The sequence below is a fragment of the Mytilus edulis genome, chromosome 7 (assembly GCF_963676685.1).
Source record: "Mytilus edulis chromosome 7, xbMytEdul2.2, whole genome shotgun sequence".
NCBI classification, from domain to species: domain Eukaryota; kingdom Metazoa; phylum Mollusca; class Bivalvia; order Mytilida; family Mytilidae; genus Mytilus; species Mytilus edulis.
In genome coordinates this window covers 33,297,842-33,317,362 of record NC_092350.1, presented here as the reverse complement: position 1 = coordinate 33,317,362, position 19,521 = coordinate 33,297,842, and the positions used below count along the sequence as shown (strand labels likewise).

Sequence of the window (19,521 nt, the reverse complement as noted above, 5' to 3'; positions counted from 1 at the left end):
TCGTATTAAGCAAAACTTTTGTTTATTTTAAGCACATGATTTATGACGAACAGGGAGGGAGACTACGACCTTGACTATGCATGAGGGTCTTGCACGGTAGGGTATGATATGTGTCACAATATGCTACTTACGTATATAACGTTATTAAATCGACTGCATTTGTAACCGAGAAAGCTTTTCAAACTTTACAAACAGATTTAAAAGGCCTTTTCACGGATTTTTTGTTCGTGCACGGCTTGTCCTTCGTCTTTGTCATAAGGCACAAATGTTTCTGAGGCACCAATATCATGCATATCTGTGTCATTTAAAAAAAGTCTAATTTTGAAAATTGCAAGATGTAAAGTTACTTATTCAAACAACCCTCTCCATAAGCAAATAAAAACAAACAGTACTTGTGGAACAACATATAAAAAGATGCAAAATTGATAATGTCATACAAGAATATATTGGAATATATTTTGATAGTGGTGCAATGTTTTGTCATTCGTTGTTACCACATTTAAACGAAATTTTGGTTATTTAGAGAAAGTTAAAAAATGTTAAGCTTCTTTTAATAACCAATAAGAGTTGGTTATGGAGAGTAAAAACTTCTTTACATTTTTATCTTGTGAAATGATACATTATTTGTCAATTTTCCATGTTATACTGACAAATACATCTAAAACAATAGCTTTCAAAGGTTATAAAACATTACCACCAGTAATGCAAGTCTAATACCACAGTCCCATTAGGCCACGATCGCACTACGATCTGTGAAAAAAATGCAAATTTTGATGATCGTAGTACGATCGTGTAGATCGTAGTAAGGTAGTATCATTATCGTGGTAAGGTCTTCAAGATCGTGATGAGCGTGGCCAACTTTGAACATGTTCAAAATAATCGTGGTGCGGTCGTGGCGAAATCAGGTTGTAGTAAATGTAGTAGAGGCGTAGTGAGAGCGCACTAAGATCGAAGTAAGATCGCAAAGGTCGCTCGCTGTACCATCGTAGCGAGAGCGTAGCCTAATGCGTTCGGATCAAAATTACGTTATTATATGATTTAAGAACAGCAACAATTTGCCCATACAAATATCAGTAAAATCACCAACATCCATATATCTACAGAAAAGCACGGACATGTTTTTCTTATTTTTAGATAAATTAATTCTTTAAATTTTTGAACCATACATTTATTTTATTGAACACACAAATCTTACTTTTACGTTAAAAAATGCATGTCCGGCGAAGCATTTCAAATTAAATAAAATGCATTTTTCTATGTTCCGTTGTAATTTTGCACATAAAATATGCGAAATTTAGTATACCAGCTTCCTACTAGATTTATATTATAACATCATACCCGTTTTTTGGTATTGGTTGAAATTTGAAGCAGGCCTTCAAAGAAATATTCAGTAGAGGAACCTGTCTTAATGTGTTGTGAGGAAAGTTTATCAACATTTCAGTATTATTATTATCCTTATAAAGTAATAAAATAATATTAAAACTAATATACTCAATAGAAAGTTCTGAAAAGGATAAACATTTCCAAAGTTTCAAATGTAAAAAAAAAAACTTTTCTTGAAGCAGAATTTTAAAAAATCGAATGTCTAGCCACTATCTCCAAACGTAATGTTTGTCCATTCCTTAGGTGAAACATGTTGTATCTATAATACTAAAATTACGAGGTCCAATTTGTCAGCCGGCATCACGTAAAAACGACGAATCAAAGAATTCAACTTTATATATAACTAATATAGTACAAAGGTGTAGATTAAAAATTACACCACTCCAGGCCCTTTTGTTTTCCACGTAATTAATATTGCCAATAATTAAGAAGTTCCGGGTCGAGTCCGATACCGATACCAATAGTATATTCACCTGTTACCGATTACATTATCTGTACGTTCCGCATCTGACAGGCGCACCACCAAACGGTGTATTCAGGATTAATATGCTATATAGAATTACACGGGTCATAATCACAGGGTTGACACTACTTAATTGTCAAATTGTTACCCATTGTAGTATTTTAATCAGTTAGACTTTCTAAGATACCAATACGAATACTAAAAATCTGGACTAAAACAAGGCGTATAGGTACAGTTTTCAATTTATTAGCGGGCATGAAGAATTCAACTTTATTTATAACTAATATAGGACAATGCTGTTGATTAAAAAATACTCCATTCCAGGACCTTTAAGTTTTGTTTTCCAAATAATTAATATTATCAATAATTGATAAGTTCCAGTTCGACGGGTTCAAACAGAAAGATTTGAAAGCAGAGAAAACTCAGTGTATATAAAGTGCGAATCCAGCTAGTTCATTTTTACTGTTATATATATGCGGGTATGTCTATTGAAGAATAAAGGATCATGGGAAAACTGTATTTGTTTACGTTTTGAAAATATCAAGTTAAAGGATTTTAAGTTAAGTTTTAACATATTTTCATTGTGATATGTCTTTATAATATACAAACATAGCATTAAACTTCAAATAAGTGTTATAAAAGCATCATAATATAGCATATCGATTATTGAAAGCGATCCATTTTAACTATAGATGCGATGAATTATCACTGTTAATGCAGTCATTATTAATGTAGAATTTTCAAAGATGCGAGGAATTTTTATTGTAGAATTATGTGATAAATGCACTTGCAACAAATGAAAAAAAACTTAGTTGATGACTTTAGGATTTATGATACATGTATTTTCCAATTGAAATACAAACTCCTCATTCATTCTTCATCAAATATATAGCTTTTCAAACTTGTAACAAAAGCGATTCTCAAAATGTCATATTGTATTCTTCAGATTACGTTTCTCCTTGATTTTAACTTATATAGTGAATCACTGGAGCGTGACAGCATCGGGCCCTCTTAAGCAGTCAGTGGGCCCTACTTATGAAAAATTCTAGATCCGCGAATGGATACTACCACAGAGGTAAAACCATGCACATTTGGGTTATTGTACACGAAATGCATGCTACAATTCATTTTTGTTGATTTTAGACCCTTTGGAACTCTATGTGGGCTATTTCAGCAACTAGGCAAAAAATCCCCAAACTTGATACATGGTCAGATTCAGCATGTCAACGAATTCCAAATATCTATATTAAAGGACTTTTGTCTATAAATTTGGACCCCACAAAATTGAAAAAGGGACCAAAAATATGAAAAAATGCATGCATCGGATACTTTTGTTATTGAAGGCATGACTGTAACAATAGGATGAATATACAAAAATATCTTTTTCTGGGGTCTCATTGGGGGGTTCTGATCCCGGATCCCGCTTACTGTTTTGGCAGATTCCCGTATTCCGCTTATTGTTTTGTCAGATTCCCGTATCCCGCTTATACTATGCAGTTCTAATTTTTTGTAATTATCCGTGTCCCGCTAGACTTCATTTCCCGTTTTTCTCTACACAATCATTTGACTTTCACCTGTCACGCTTGCAAAAAATTGGCAATCCGGCGTGACGCTTATACCCAAATGCGACCCACTATTTTACTCTATTTCGACTCATATAAAGCCCATTATAAATATATTAAAAAAGTAGCGTAGATTTTTTCATCCCTTGTTATCCCGTCTCGTTTCGTTTTTGAGCCATATAGATGTCGTATGTGACAATGAGACAACTCTCCATCCGAGTCACAATTTATAAAAGTAGACCATTATACGTCAAAATACGGTCTTCAACATTGAGTCTTGGCTCACACCGAACAGCAAGTTATAAAGGGCTCCAGTGTAAAACCTTTTAAACGGGAAAACAAAGGTGCAATCTATATCAAGATGTACGTAATTAGTGGTGAAGTGTCATGGAAATGGATAAACAAAATAAGGATAAAGATCTCTATACGCTTTATAAGAAACTAAATGGAATACATTTGAAATAAATGTTATTTCTATTGAATTTAGTAGAGTGTTTTAAAACCAAACTTTTATCCGTAAGTTAAATTTTATCAAATCTTTCTCTTACTTTATCTATTATTTGAGCAAGTCGGCTAAATTAAGGCTTTACAGCTAATTTCCTAATGCATGTAAAGCAAAACTTTGGTTGGCTTGCTTGCTTTGTTTGTATAATTGTTTATACAAACTTTGTAAATAACATTGACATTTTTAAACAATATGAATAGGCATAGTTTAACCTGTATTTTTAATATTTGATTTAAATTGGGTGTTATCATAATGATTATCCAATAAAAAAAAGCAAGCAAATCAACTAAAGTCTTGCTCTACATGCTTAAAGAAATGAGCTGTTATAGATAAAAAAAAATAATAATTATACAGTGAAAATGCACCGCATATACAATACTAATGATTCGCTCCACAGTTAAAATGAAAGAATAGTATCATTATTCGACAGTAACATGACTAGCATTACGAAATCATCATAGTGGAATTTAGTTAAATATGAAGAAACTGAATGACAAAACATATTCTACGTTATACAACTTTAATAATTGTATTAAAATGAATATTTTTTACTGCAACAACATCTCACCTGTTAGTTATAAAGCACCTGCACGATCTGTTCGTGAAATGTCCTAAAAATTCACCTATTTTGGTATATATTTCACAGTTGGATGGCTTTAGGCGCGATAAATCCCGCTCGCATCTCTTACTTTGTTTTATTAGTATTATGTATTTCTGAACATATACATTTTAACTATTTTTCTTCATTTTCTTCAAAAATTAAAAAAAGTTCGTCTGTTTATTTATCATTCTACATTAGACATTTATGGCATATACAGTAAAAATGATATTTTAGGATCCGCACTTTACATACACTGAAACTGTGTATCTTATAATCGGCATGACTTTATCAGATGACAATACTAATACTAAAATAAGGCTTGCGCATAGTAATATACTTTAATTCAGTCACGGACCCGCGATATCACGGGTGTGTTCTAGTAAATACTAAATGTGCATTTATAATACAAAACTAACATATTTATAAGATACAAACTATAAGTTCATAAACATGGCTAAATGAGTCGGGTGTTTTCACAAATATGATGACCTAACAATTTTTTTCGGAAAGCATTTCCTATGTCTAGCCATTATGTCCAAGGGTGTCATTTTGACGTTTCTGCACAGTGGCGTCTTTTATACAAATACACACTATTTAATACGAACTGTTTAGGCAGTTAAAATGATGCCGGGAAATGTTCATTCCAAAATGGTCTGCTGAATCAAAATAACATTCAGATTAGAAAAACACATAAACATAAGGAATAAACCCTTTATAGACATAAGGGAAAATGGGGGATGGGCCGAGGGATAATTTCTAATGGACAAAAGTTTTCACGCAAATCTAAAACACCTTTATAGATTAAAAACCGATTAGAATCCGAGGTACAATAGTCTTATAATTTTCAAAGAATTTAATAACTACGTAGTATTTGTAAAATAAACCCATCAGTGCTAAAAAGATAGGAGAAATAGTCTAAAAACTCGCACAGACACATACAAATATTGGGCAAAAGTGAGTTCAATTAACAAAAAACCATTTCAACTAGAATCCTTATAGAAAGAAATATAATTGCTGAATTATTATATGACCGATTTTTATGAAATAAATACCATAAGTGCTTTGGTTCAATTTGTCAAAAAAATGTTCAGCTATATTTTTGTTTTCATGTGTCCCTCCGGGAGCAAGATTTTTGTTAAAAATTGCTATGTACCCTATTCAAAATAAAATTGGAAAAATTTGCATTTGTTTTTATCTCATTACAGATCAGAAAATAAAAACGATCCTTTAAATTACCTAATTGCCTTATAACCTTATAAAAATGTACATGATAAATTTTGAAACATTTCTTCAGCTTATTGTATTTATTTGATAAACTCGATTGAGTAGGTTCTCCGCTCTTGATAACAAAATGTCAAAGTTAGTATATGCCGTCACATTTGTCAATTATACATGTTACGTCTTGCGACGCAATACCGTGCGTAACGTCATAGCAAAAACGTGATCTGAGACTGCGCTACGATCTCACAGCAACGTTATTACGACCTCACTACGACCATCACGTTCTTATCGCGACTCAACTACGCTTCCACTACGACTATGCCACTCCGTTCACGACCATAGTACGATTCTAGCACGCCCTTGTCGTCCTCATCACGCTCTTCTTACGACCTGACTACGTTCATACTACGACCATCATTCTCATTGCCATTTCACATAAAACATCTTAAATCTCTCCAGGTTTTGTTTGTGTGTATGTAATTGGGACTGCATGTCAATTTTCTCTAACAACTCAACCATGCTGCTCGTTCTTATATAGATTAGACCGTTGGTTTTACCGTTTGAATAGTTTTACACTAGTAATTTTTTGGGGCCTTTTATAGCTTGCTGTTCGGTGTGAGCCAAGGCTCAGTGTTGAAGGCCGTACCTTGGCCTATAATGGTTTACTTTTATAAATTGTTACGTGGATGGAGAGTTGTCTCATTGGCACTAATACCACATCTTCCTATATCTATTGACACATCTATGTCATCTCTGCTATCGTTCACTAAAATATTGTCATCGGAGCTTTAATTTATATATATGCAATAGGTTGTAAGGTTGGTTGGATTGGTCGGTCCGACATCTCTACTTGATGAGGATTCGTTACTATCAGAGCTCCATCTGCCTCTACATCACCCACTACCACCACGCCCACGTGTTCTAATAGATTTTGATGGCATCACTGTATTTTCTTTGATATGGAACACGTTGTTGACGTTATTGCTGAGAACGTAGTAAGATCGCGGTATGAACGTAGTATAATCGTGGAATGAACGTGCTATAATCGCACAATAACCTGTTCCTGATGATCTGATTCTCGATCAAATTGCTCTTTTTATTGAAGGTTAAATAGTTGATTTATTATCATATTGATACTTTACAGAAGCGACTGGACTGGCCGTTTATCCATCAGCTCCGGAAGCATATCATCATGTTGGTTATCCAGCACCAGAAGGACAACATTCGGGTAAGTTGTGAAACTTAATATTGGTATAAAATTGTTCAGATATCTATTCCTTTAAAAAAAATACGGAATACAACGCAGTACTGTAAATAACGTTAAAAAGAAGCAGGTCTTGAATACTCGTACTGTAATTTAATATCTTTTCCCGTTCGGGACATAATTCCAATTTATGTTTCATTATACCCAATCAAATTTTAGTCTCATTATAAGGCAACCAATCTGAAATGATTTCAAGGTTACTTTCATATATTTCAGACAAATATCCAGCAAATAGTCCTCCACCACCGTATGCTTCTACAGTACCACAAGGTCAACAGCATGGACAGTACCCTCAAGGACATGGTCAACCCCATGGTTATGGACAGCCTCCACCCCCACAAGGATACAGTCATGCATCCGGTTACCAACCTGTTCCCCAAGGATATGCACAGCAAGGCTATCCACAGCAAGGCTATCCACAGCAAGGCTATCCTCAAACACAACAGTATGGAAAGCAACCAATGTATGGAGGTCAAGGACAGACTGTTGTTGTAAGTTGAAAAAGAATAGATATAATGCATTAGAAGTTTGCAGTTCACAATTCAATTTATGTTTTTGAAACCACAGAAGGAAGGGAAAGAATGATAAAATAAAACCACGCAAAAAGTAAAATAGCAAAAATACCAACCTCAAGGAAAATTGAAAACGGAAATATAATTCAAATAATTATTGAAATGCATATGCTGTGCACACGTTTTTATGTTTCATAAATTATAAATTGAACATAGTTTTTGTACAATTTATCAGTATTTTGTGAACCTCTTAATAACATAAAAGGATAAAACAAGGATATTATCAAAAAATATTAAAATAACTATTGGGGAGGGGGCATACAGTCTAGTAGTAGTGACAACATAATATATACTCTAAGGCAAATCAGGCGTCTTCGTATACAGTTTCATACATATAGGTCAGTGTTTTTATTGTGTGGTATAAGCATATATAAATATTTTGAGAAAAAAAACTTGCTGGTTAATTATTCAATATAAACTGGTACCACACGATGAAAGAAGATGTGTTCCAAAATGCTGATAATTTGTTCCAAAAACCATGTACAATTCATAATTTGTTTAACTTTAGAATTTGTGCACAACGTAAACATAAATCGTAAAGAAGATACCAATATGGGTATGATTTTATGGTACATCACCGAGATTGTATTCGAAAAAAAATATATAAAAAGTCATTGTTGCAGCATCAATGAAGGGTAAAGCTACACAGCTATGAAAGGGACAAATAGTTTATGATAACCACGGTTTTGAGTTGGGTTCATGTAGCTAATTCTTAAGCTACTGTGTAGCATTTTATTAATTATCTTTTTGTCTTGAACCTTTTTATTATAGCGGCTCTGTACTTCTTCTAAATAAAAGTTTTTGAGTTTGAGGTTAGTCTCTTTACTCTTTACAAATTATACTCATTTGTGTTACCAAGTACCAAAGATGTAAGTAGAAACAATATATAGTCCGTGTTTTACATGCGGTCTATACAGCTTATATATATAATCCAGAGCTTACGTTTAATATCATGATTTCATTGAAAGGAGATTGTTGCTTACACAAGAGTTATTGAACCAAGGGTTCCAAGTTGTTAAGTTGAAGTCATTCCTTCAAAAATTGTACGGACACCATCACGAGTTGGTGGTTGTGTCACAAATAACCACAGAAAAGTTCAAATTGTCGTTACCTAGTTTTAACTTACCATGTGCAACACGATTAATGCCATATGGAGACTAATCTAATTGCCCTTTCGAAGCCCATGAAGTTACCCGAGTGTTTCGTTTGGCTCAGTTTTTATTTTTATTTTCTATGCAGTGATTTATAGTTGTAGACTGTAGACTTTTGTTTGTTTTTTGCTCTTGTATTCGTGTTTGCTATATGCTTTGCATGTATGTCCCAATGTCGAACTGAAATTTCGTTAATGAACTTACTTTCAGGCTTAAGGTAGCACAATACAAAGATTTTATAACTCCAACTCCCAAGTTTTAAAATGCTGTAACTTTCTTAATAATGCTTGAAAATTTATAAAAGTGGTAGTTTTGGATAGCTAACAGATTACTCTTTCAACTAAATGCAATGCTAGTATTATGCAACAATTATGTAACCAATTATAATGTTAACTGTGACTAAAATATTTTTCACCAAATTTCCACTTTAAAATGAAATTAGCTTCTGCATAGGTATCCCTAGAGGGTTGATTTTATTATATGTTGTTCCTATGGCCATTATCTGCAAAAGATGTCTCAGATTTTAGATAGAATGTATAGAACAAATTTTACACCTAATTAAACATTATCTTCTTTTATGTGCTTAGGATGTTTACACTAATTAGAGATTTATGAGAGACTGGAATACAATAGAGACAATCTGAGACACTCTTTTGACGCCCATGATGTGTTGATTAAGGTTTCGTTAAAATTTTCTGTATAGTTAAAGAGATGATAGAGCTAAATTCATTCAAGTGAACTTACCCAGATTTTGCCACTAATTACATAATAATTGATTACATAATGATTGCATGATAAAAATATTGCATTCATTTAAAAGATTAATCTTTTATCTATCTATATATATACCTCTTTTATTATTTTCTATGCATTCATAAGAAAGTTACAGCATTTCAAAGGTTAGTGATTTGAAGTAAAAAAATCTTTGTATTGTGCTACCTTAAGTTAAACTGTATGATGCGTTTTAATAATGATTGCATGATAAAAATATTGCATCAATTTAAAAGATTAATCTTTTATCTATCTATATATACCTCTTTTATTATTTTCTATGCATTCATAAGAAAGTTACAGCATTTCAAAGGTTAGTGATTGGAAGTAAAAAAATCTTTGTATTGTGCTACCTTAAGTTAAACTGTATGATGCGTTTTCAAATACATTACTCACCAGCCCCCAATCAACATATATATTCGAACAAATAAAGCCACATATAAACCTTCGTCGAATATTTTTCGCCGGAGTACAAATCGGAACATCTGAAATTTAGTATCAAACTTTTATTTCACTTTACTTATGGTAAGATCTGACTTAGTTCATGTAAGGGAGTTGAGCCAGTGTACACATGCATGAACTATCTCATAATAATTTTATTCCAATTGAAAAGGTCCATTTAATATACAAAAATTCATCCCAATGAAGTCTCGGTTTCAAATTTTTTAAAGTTATTTACCAGTATTGATTGAAACATGGTACATGTAGACGAAATTACTATGTTATTTTCTACAATTTTCGCAAATAATATAATAATCTACATCAGATTAGGAAACTAACTTAGTTTATTATGTATATGTAGTAAACGATAACATCAATGCTTTACATGAGTTTACATCAGCATAAACAAAATTAGTGCTGAGAACAAACATGCTTAATATAAATTAACAGAACCATATCCGTTATATCACTAAATAACACCAGAGTGCTTACTATCGGTTACAAAACAAGCACGCATTGAATCAGTTATGAAAACTAGCAGCCTTTAAGGTAACAAAACCAGCATTCCTAACATCAGTTATAAGAACTAGTAACCTTAAAGTTAACAAAACAATAATACCTATTATCAGTTATTAGAACTAGACGCCTTTCAGCTAACAATAATAGAATGCCTAGCATCAATTCCCATTAAGTTTACAAAACAAGGATGTCTAAGATCAGTCACCAGAGCAAGCGACCTAAAAAGTAAACAAAACAAATATGCGTAACATCAGAGAGGGGAGCAAGGGGGGTTCCAATAACAGCAAAACAGTAAATTGATTTGGCTTAAAACAGATAACAAAGAATTGAAAAGGGACAATAACAGATAACAGTAAATGAAATCTTAAAATCAGTCCGGTCCAGAACCAATACAGTACTGTCAGTAGATCTTATTATATATCTGCTTGTATGGATCTGGTTAGGCTTTAACAGAGACATATATATTCACTTATTTAAAGGATATTTTATAGAGAAATTTAATTTTTGAAGCTGCTAAAGACACATCTTTAAATGTAGCAACAGTTTCTGAGCTTCACTTTTCACTATGTGAACCAGTTAAAAAGCTTTTGAAAAATTTATAGTCAGGGTTCTCTTTCATGTAAATACAAAGAGGAGGAGTAGCACTTCTAAGTGTGAATGCAAAAGCAAAATATGTTGTGTAAATCCCAAAGGCAATATTTCACTCACATGCTCAAACAAATGAATGATACATATATACTATTTTTGTATTTTGTAAATAAGTATAAAAGGAGATGTATGATTGCCAATAAAACAACTCTCCAAAAGAGACAAAAAGACAAAGAAATTAACAACTATAGCTCATCATACCACCTTCGACTATGAGCAAATCAAAACTGCATAGTCAGATATAAAAGGCCTTGAAATGACAAACGAAAAACAATTCAAACGAGAAATTTAACAGCGGCGAGCCTGATTTATCTGCAAAATAATAAACGAAAACAACCACTGAATTACAGGCTCCTGACTTGGGACAGGCACATACAGAATGTGGCGGGGTTAAACATGTTAGTTGGTGCCTAACCTTGGACAGTGGTGTAACAGTACAACATAACGTTTATTGTTTGGTCATTGAATTAAAACTATATACGTTGTATCAATGCTTTTTTTTTATAACAAAATCCATATGATAAGTTATTGTAATAGTTATAAGTGAATTTTAGTCAAATTTTATACAAATTGTTATTTTTACAAATTATAATTTGTACAAAAAATGTGTACAAAGTCAAAAATGTGAACAAAGTCAAAAAACAAACTATAATGTGTTCCTATTTTTTGTACAAATATATAATTTGTACAACATTATACAGACAATGGAATTTATTACAAAGAATAATAATAATGTATACTGGAATAGTCCTCGACCCGACTGTTTGTATGTCAAGTTGTTACTGGAATCCTTCTGCAAATACGTGACCTCTTTATCGCCAGTGGAAAGACCCCAATAGTGATAATAAGAAGATGTGGTATGAGTGCCAATGAGACAACTCTCCATCCAAATCACAATGTTTAATTTTTATTTATGATTCAATTTGGCTGTCAAAATGCTAACATTCCAATTTTCAATAACGGTTATTATAAACAGCAAATACAATCTCACAATAACAGATAACAATAAAAATAATAGTCCTATAACAGCTAACAAGGATAAGACAATAACAGCTAACAGTAAATATGTTTTCAGAATAACAGATAACAAAGAATTAAATTACCCCATAACAGCATAACAGTTAAACCCCTTGCCCCCCATCAGATATAGGAACTATCATCCTTTACGGTACAATACCAGCATACCTAACATCAGTTATATGAACAAGTAGCATTTATAAGTTAACAAAGCAAGCATGCCTAGCATCACTTATCATAACTGGTATACACAAGTTATCAGAGCTAGTAGACTTTAAGTTATCAAAACAAGCATGCCTTAGATCAGTCATCAGAGCTAGCGGCCTTTCAGCTAACAAAACAAGCATGCCTAGCATCCGTTTTCAAAACTAGCACGCCTGACATCAGTCATTAGAACTAGAAGCCTTTACGTTATCAAAAACAAGGATTTCTCACATCAGTTATCAGAGCTAGTAGACTTTAAGTTATTAAAACAAGCATGCCTTATATCAGTCATCAGAGCTAGCGGCCTTTCAGCTAACAAAACAAGCATGCCTAGCATCAGTTTTCGAAACTATCACGCCTAACATCAGTCATTAGAACTAAAAGCCTTTACGTTATCAAAACAAGGATTTCTCACATCAGTTATCAGAACTTGTAGACTTAAAGTTAACAAAACAAACATGTTCAACATCAGTTATAAGAAAAAGATCCATTAAGCTATCATAACATTCATGCATAAGATCAGTTATCAGAACTAATAGCCTTAAAGTTAACAAAACGATCATACCTAGCACCATTCATCAGAACTATTATATATAAAACCAGTTATCAAAGTTAATAGCATTGAAGTCAGCAAAACCAATGGTTAAGTCAGTTAACATAAAACGTGCTCTTTTGTGGATAGTTGTCTCATTGGCAATCATACCACATCTTCTTTTTTTATATTAATACAAATCAATAGAATCAAAATGAATAATGTATATGTTAATATGATACAGTTTAGATTAATAGTAGAATTGTAATACTTATTATCAGTTAACAAATCTTGACTTTTTAATTAAAGGAAGTATCATGTTGAATATAATTCAATAGATTAAGTATGTTGTATGCATTTTACAGAATCTGCATGTTTTTATAGCAGCAAAAACAGTAGTAAGATTCATTGCAAGTAAACTAACTAAAGGTCAACATACTTTTTAATACTAGCTAGGTTGGGTTTTATGGTACACAGAAGTCACCCTTTTCAAATAAGCAACACTGCAGAAAGCTATATATTTCAATAATTCATCTCTTATTTGCAATTTCTTCTTTTTGTCAGGTTTCACAGCCAATGCCTTCAACAATGATAGTCACTACAGCCCAACCAAGACCATCGAACTGGTTAATCCCTGCTATCCTGGCATGTCTTTGTTGCTTCTGGCCAACAGGAATATGCGCTATAGTAGCTGCATGTAATGTAAGTAGAGCCCGAAAAAATGATAACACTTATGTTTATTGTTGATTGCAAGGTTAATACTTCATGCAATTTATATACATATTTTATAATTATGATCACCAAACGTTTTAACTGCAATTTATAGTCTTTTGAGTGAACGCTGAATAAAGCAGACACCATCAATCAAACCTTCTTAATACAATAGCAAAACAAAGTATGTTTCATGTCAATGAAGCTAGATTGTCTATAATTATTCTGCATTAGATGTAATTGATAAGTCTAATTGTATTGGAAATGTTTGTTATTTTTATCTCACCTGGCATGGTCTAAAGGTCAAAGTTAGTTTTATTACCTTGCGTCTATCATCCGTTAATGCGTTAACTTTAAAAAAAAATCTTCTGAAACTATTTGACCAAATTTAACTAAATGTTGCCATAGTCATAATTATGTATCTACTTAAAAACTTTAAAACTTAAAAAAACATGTATCTGACGAACTCTCCTTTCAACTGAGATGGTTAACATTGCTCGAAAAAGAACATAGAGGTAAAATGCAAGTTTTGTCTATTATTTTGAAAACCGTTATAAATATAGAAATCTAATTAGGCAAACACATTTTTAGATTATTGAAGTCTCCCAATTGCTCATCGTCGTCAAAACTGTCATTTCGATTATAGGTTAATGCCTTTTTTCAATTTTTGCCGTTTATCATGAACACTATAATGGACAGAGATAAACTTCAAGTTGCAAAAATGGTCAGTAAAACAACATCCGCGAATAAGTATGATGACGGATATCGTTAATCCCTTATTGGAGTTATAGCCTTTTGATGACGATTTTTTTACATTTTTTGCGTTTTTGCTTTATTTGATAAAATTTATAATAAATAAATAAAAACTTGATTTCGCAGAAACTAATCATGATATTGATTGTTTTCATGAAATATTTTATTTTGCAATATTATGTTAAATATGTATTCATCGAAATTGATTTAATACTAATCATATGTATGTCTTCTTGGTAAAAATTGATTAACAATCTGTTTGATATACTTAATCTCCCTTACTTATTCTTTCACATCTAGTGGTCTCAAAATTCCAGCGATTGAATAGGATGAAGTGTCGGAGCTGTTTATGAAGGAGAACATACTTTATTTTAACACGACAGCACGTTGTAATAAAATAGAAATAAAAGCCCTGTTCTTTTTATTATTCAGGGAGTTAAACTTGTACACCAATTTCATTACTTCCGGCTTAAAGAACCAATTGTACAAACTGACCAGATATATTCTCAATATTCAATGTATGTTCACATTTTGATATTATTATTTTTTCAGTCCAACAGTGCAGCCGATCGTGGAAACTTGCAGGGTGCTGAGCAGTCGGCCAGGACAGCCAGAAATCTGACAATACTAACTGTTGTTCTTGGTGTAATCTGTGTCGTCATTATTATAGTGTTAAGGGTTGTGGTGTATTCATCAACCCATCATCAGTACTATAAATGAGAAGGGAAGCAACAGTACTTTAATCAAAGTCTGTGTTACTGTACAAAACTATATGCATGTAATATTGCCTTTTTGTAACATTTAATCATCGTACACGTATTGTACCTTTTTATACATTTTATATGTATGAAGTTTCTTTTTACAGTTTTTTATGACACTTTACTTTCATGTACAACATGATTGTACAATAAATTATTTACATTTAAATTGATGCAATTGTTATAGCTGAATAAAGTTTTATAAACTTTTGTGTTTTATTATATTTGTATTAAAGGTCTTTTATAAATTTAAAATTTATCAAGTATTTAAACAACATCAAGTTTCGTCATACTAAGAATGAGATCATTAAATAGTAAGTTTGTCAAACCACAAAATATGTGCCACCTATGAGGAACAGAATCAGCCAGACATCAAGTACAAAATTAAAATTTTAAGGGAATTCTGATGCATTGTGCGAGTGTTTTTCTATTACCTGTACAAAAAATGCATGCACTCTTAGTTTTAGGAATATGTGCATATGTGCTTACGTGCGTTACGTTTTATTTCCTATAATGTGGTTTTTAGGCAGTTAAACTGCCTTATGCGAGCACCCTAGATTTGTGTTCTACCCAATCAATGCTGAAATATTTGCCATTGTTATTATCTAGCTGGATGTTATGTTATTTATAACTAATTGGACAGTTTTTCATACTTTTAATTCTTGATTACAAAAAATATGATCAGAAAAACCTTAAATGATCGTCGATTTATCCAAAGTTTTGAAGTTGCACATAGGAAGTAGGGCACATTAGGAATCTTTATGTAGTTTATTATCCCCCGAGATTTGGGCTAAGCTGTCGAAGAACAAATGAATGAAATGTTTAATCGCCGAAAACTTCTAAAGACAAGTAGTTTAGATTTCCCAAATGGCAAAAGTCGTAGGAATATTGTTTGTCGTCAATACGTAGTCGACTACGTCAGTAGTCTTAAAATAAGTTCCACTGTTCATGCTGTTGGCGGCAATTTTAAATTATAATACGAAATTTTTGTATCTTTTCACTTTGGAGGCAGGGGTTCAAATTATCGGTTGTTCGAGGTCTGCGAACTTCCACTTTTGCAGTCGGACTTTCGACTTGGTTACTAGCTACGCTCGACATGCCCGACTTGACAGGAAATAAAAAAATAACTTTGCTAACCTTTTTATCAAAGTCTCCTAATAAACGATATCAAAACTTGTTTTTAGCATTACTATTCATGACAGCAATGTTCGTTTGTTCAACCGCTAGCTTTATGCAGAAAATCGCCGACAAATAATGTGTAAATTCGAGTAAAATCGTATCTGACAAAAACAACATTGAAAACAAAATGGCTGACATGAGAAGAAAATTACAATATCGGATCAGATTCCGGAAGCGGATATGTGTAATTCCGGTTTTTGGCGATCTTTGAACTTTTAAAAAAATCAGACAAATGACAAAATACATCTTTGCATGGTAAATAAATTTAAACACTAGAATTGAAAACCAAAAGATATAATATGTAAAAGAATGAAAAAACAGAAAATATTTTGTACTGAAAATGTGAGAAACGTACAATTAAATACAACGATGATGAAGTAGAGCAGAATATAATGGTGAAACAGTGCCAGCGTTCTGAAGATCCATAGGTATCCATAGGAAACTCAAAATTACTTTTGGACAAATTTTAATGTCAAAATCCAATCTTTGTGAGTCTTTGTAACAGCTGTGGACAGTATATCTAACAATATATATATGTCCTGGTGATAGTATAAATTTTCTTTATCAGTAATAAATGTTGGTAAAGCAAGTTAGACGATTTTAAAGTGTAAACATATTACTGCAATTTCAATGGGTATTTTTTTTCTCAATTTTTATAGGTCAGTTAAAATAGCTAAAAGTTTCTTTTTTACACATATAGTGCAACTAGATTATATGATACCTGAATGTAAGCAAATCATAATGATATGATATGTATATTGAGTCCTTTGGGGGCACTCTACCCCTCCTGTTTGATAACTTTGAAACGGATGAGATCCCCACCTCTCAACCATTTACATTCATGTATGGGACTATATAACTAATCAAATGAAATATAGGTCAAGTCCCTAGGGTCACCCACCACCTCCTTCTTCAGGACTTGGAAACAGTCGAGATCCTCACCCCTCAACCATATTTATTCATGTATGGGACAATATAACCAATCAAATGAAATACAGGGGGAGTCCCTGGAGTCACCCCACCCCTCCTGTTTGGGAACTTTGAAACAGTCGAGATCCCCACCCCTAAACCATATATATTCATGTATTGGACAATATAATAAATCAAATAAAATATAGGGGGAGTCCGTGTGGGTCATCCCACCCCTCCTGTTTGAGAACTTGGAAACGGTCGAGATTCCCACCCCTAAACCATATATATTCATGTATGGGACAATATAAGAAATCATATGAAATATAGGTGGAGTTCGTGGGGCCACTCTACCCCTTCCTGTTTGAGAATTTGAAAACGGTTGAGATCCCCACCCATAAACCATATATATTCATGTATTGGACAATATAACAAATCAAATGAATTATAGGGGGAGTCCCTAGGGTCACTGCACCCTCCTCATGCTTGAGAACTTGGAAACAGTCGAGATCCTCACCCCTTAACCATATATACTCGTGTATGCGACTAAATAACAAATCAAATAAAATATAGGGGAAGTCCCTGCGGTCACCCAACCTCTCCTGTTGTTTGAGAACTGGGAAACAGTCGAGATCCTAACCTTTTAATTAACCATATATTTTTATGTATGGGACAAAAAAACTAATCAAATGAAATATAGGGAGAGGCCTAAGGGTCACCCTACCCAATCCTGTTTGATAACTTGGAAACAGATGAGATCCCCACCCCTCAACCATATATATTCATGTATTGGACAATATAACAAATCAAATTAAATATAGGGGAAGTCACTGGGGCCCCCACCTCCTCCTGTTTGAAAACTTGATTACGGTCAAGATCCCCACCCTAAACCATATATATATTCATGTATGGGACAATATAAAAAATCAAATGAAAATAGGAGTAGTCCCTAGGGTCACTCACACCCTCTTGTGTGTGTTTTGAGAACTTGTAACAGATTGAGATACCAACTCCTAAACCATATTCATTCCTGTTTGTCATTTTAAAAAGTTTGAATGCCATACAAGGTCAATCTCATAGGCGTCACATATGCATATCACTTTGCTAGACCTAACACCTGTTATTTTATTCCAAACTTAGACATCATGGACTTGGGGTGAAGGTGGGAGTCATTTACATTTACTATGGACAGGTCAGTCAGACCTCACGATTGATCCCTGTAGTAGTAAATATTTGTCTGATTTGTGTCTCATAACTTTTGTACTGTAGAACACAAACTCAGTTTTCTCCCCAGGGAAGCAAGTCCATTGATACTAGTACAAGCTCGTACTAAAGTCAACTTGAACTACTCACAGTCAACTAATACGAACAAGTACGATAAACTAGAAGAACTGCAATCATTGCGAATTTGTACCACTGCTGACTCAAGACTCATGACCATGAAAAAAAAAAATACTTGATATATATGTTGCTATTGAAAACCTTGATAAAATATGAATTATTTGCCTTAATGAGTAATTCATTAAATGAACATAAATGTACAATTATATATGAATGTTTAATGTTTGTTCTTTTAAATCTTTAAAAAAAAAAATTGAAGCAATATTGCCACAGTTTTCATAATTATGTTTGCCTTGGTTTTTGGTTAACAGCCTACAGTGCTTACAGCGCTTTGATTAATGATATTTTACTGTTTCTCCAACTTGTCTTGTTCAAAGCGATAAATAGGTATGTTCTTCATGATGTGGATACTAGTCTCCACATGTGACATTTGACATGGCGCCTTTTTTGAGTTACGGAAAGCATTGGACATGCTTTTGAGTGTTATGCCTGCGTTAGTATTGAATATTTACATCAAGGTCTTAAATAGCAATGGATTTTATTTCGTCAAAGAGTCTTTCTTTTTAAAATACATCTGAAAATATCAAATAGTAAACTCTTTCAGGAAAACAGTTCAAAATTATGCAACAAGGCCAAAATCTATCACAAACAATAAGAAGGCAAACACAGGTTATTGCAAAATACAAAGAAAATGAATAAAGCAAGATATCAAAATGAGATTTGCAAGGTAAACAAATGGTAAATAAAAGTATTTAAAAAGAAAAACGTTAAACAATTTTTTTTCTGTACAATCTTACATATTGGGAATCCGGGTTTAACTGTGGTTGCGAATGTTTTACAATAGTATTAATAAGACATTGTTGATTCTTATAACTCAGTTTTTTTCATTTATAAATATACAAGCAGAACAGAAATGACTTAAAAACAAATTTACCAAATCCATTTAACAAAAATTGAAAAGTAAAGACAGTATAGATTGATTGATTTGTTTTGTTGAACATTATTTTTAGCTGACT

The 19,521-nt window shown here is 32.7% G+C and overlaps 1 protein-coding gene across 1 annotated transcript in view; it reads left to right on the top strand.

Annotated features, from left to right (window-relative positions):
- LOC139481295 (uncharacterized) overlaps positions 1-15,286 on the top strand; it is a 24,518-nt gene extending 9,232 nt beyond the window's left edge. The window contains exons 2-5 of the mRNA XM_071264484.1: positions 6,880-6,963; positions 7,216-7,490; positions 13,419-13,556; positions 14,871-15,286. Of these exons, the coding sequence (XP_071120585.1) occupies positions 6,880-6,963; positions 7,216-7,490; positions 13,419-13,556; positions 14,871-15,038 (665 nt within the window). The 3' untranslated portion in view covers positions 15,039-15,286. The remainder of the gene's footprint in view (positions 1-6,879; positions 6,964-7,215; positions 7,491-13,418; positions 13,557-14,870) is intronic.
- Positions 15,287-19,521: the final 4,235 nt, after the last annotated feature.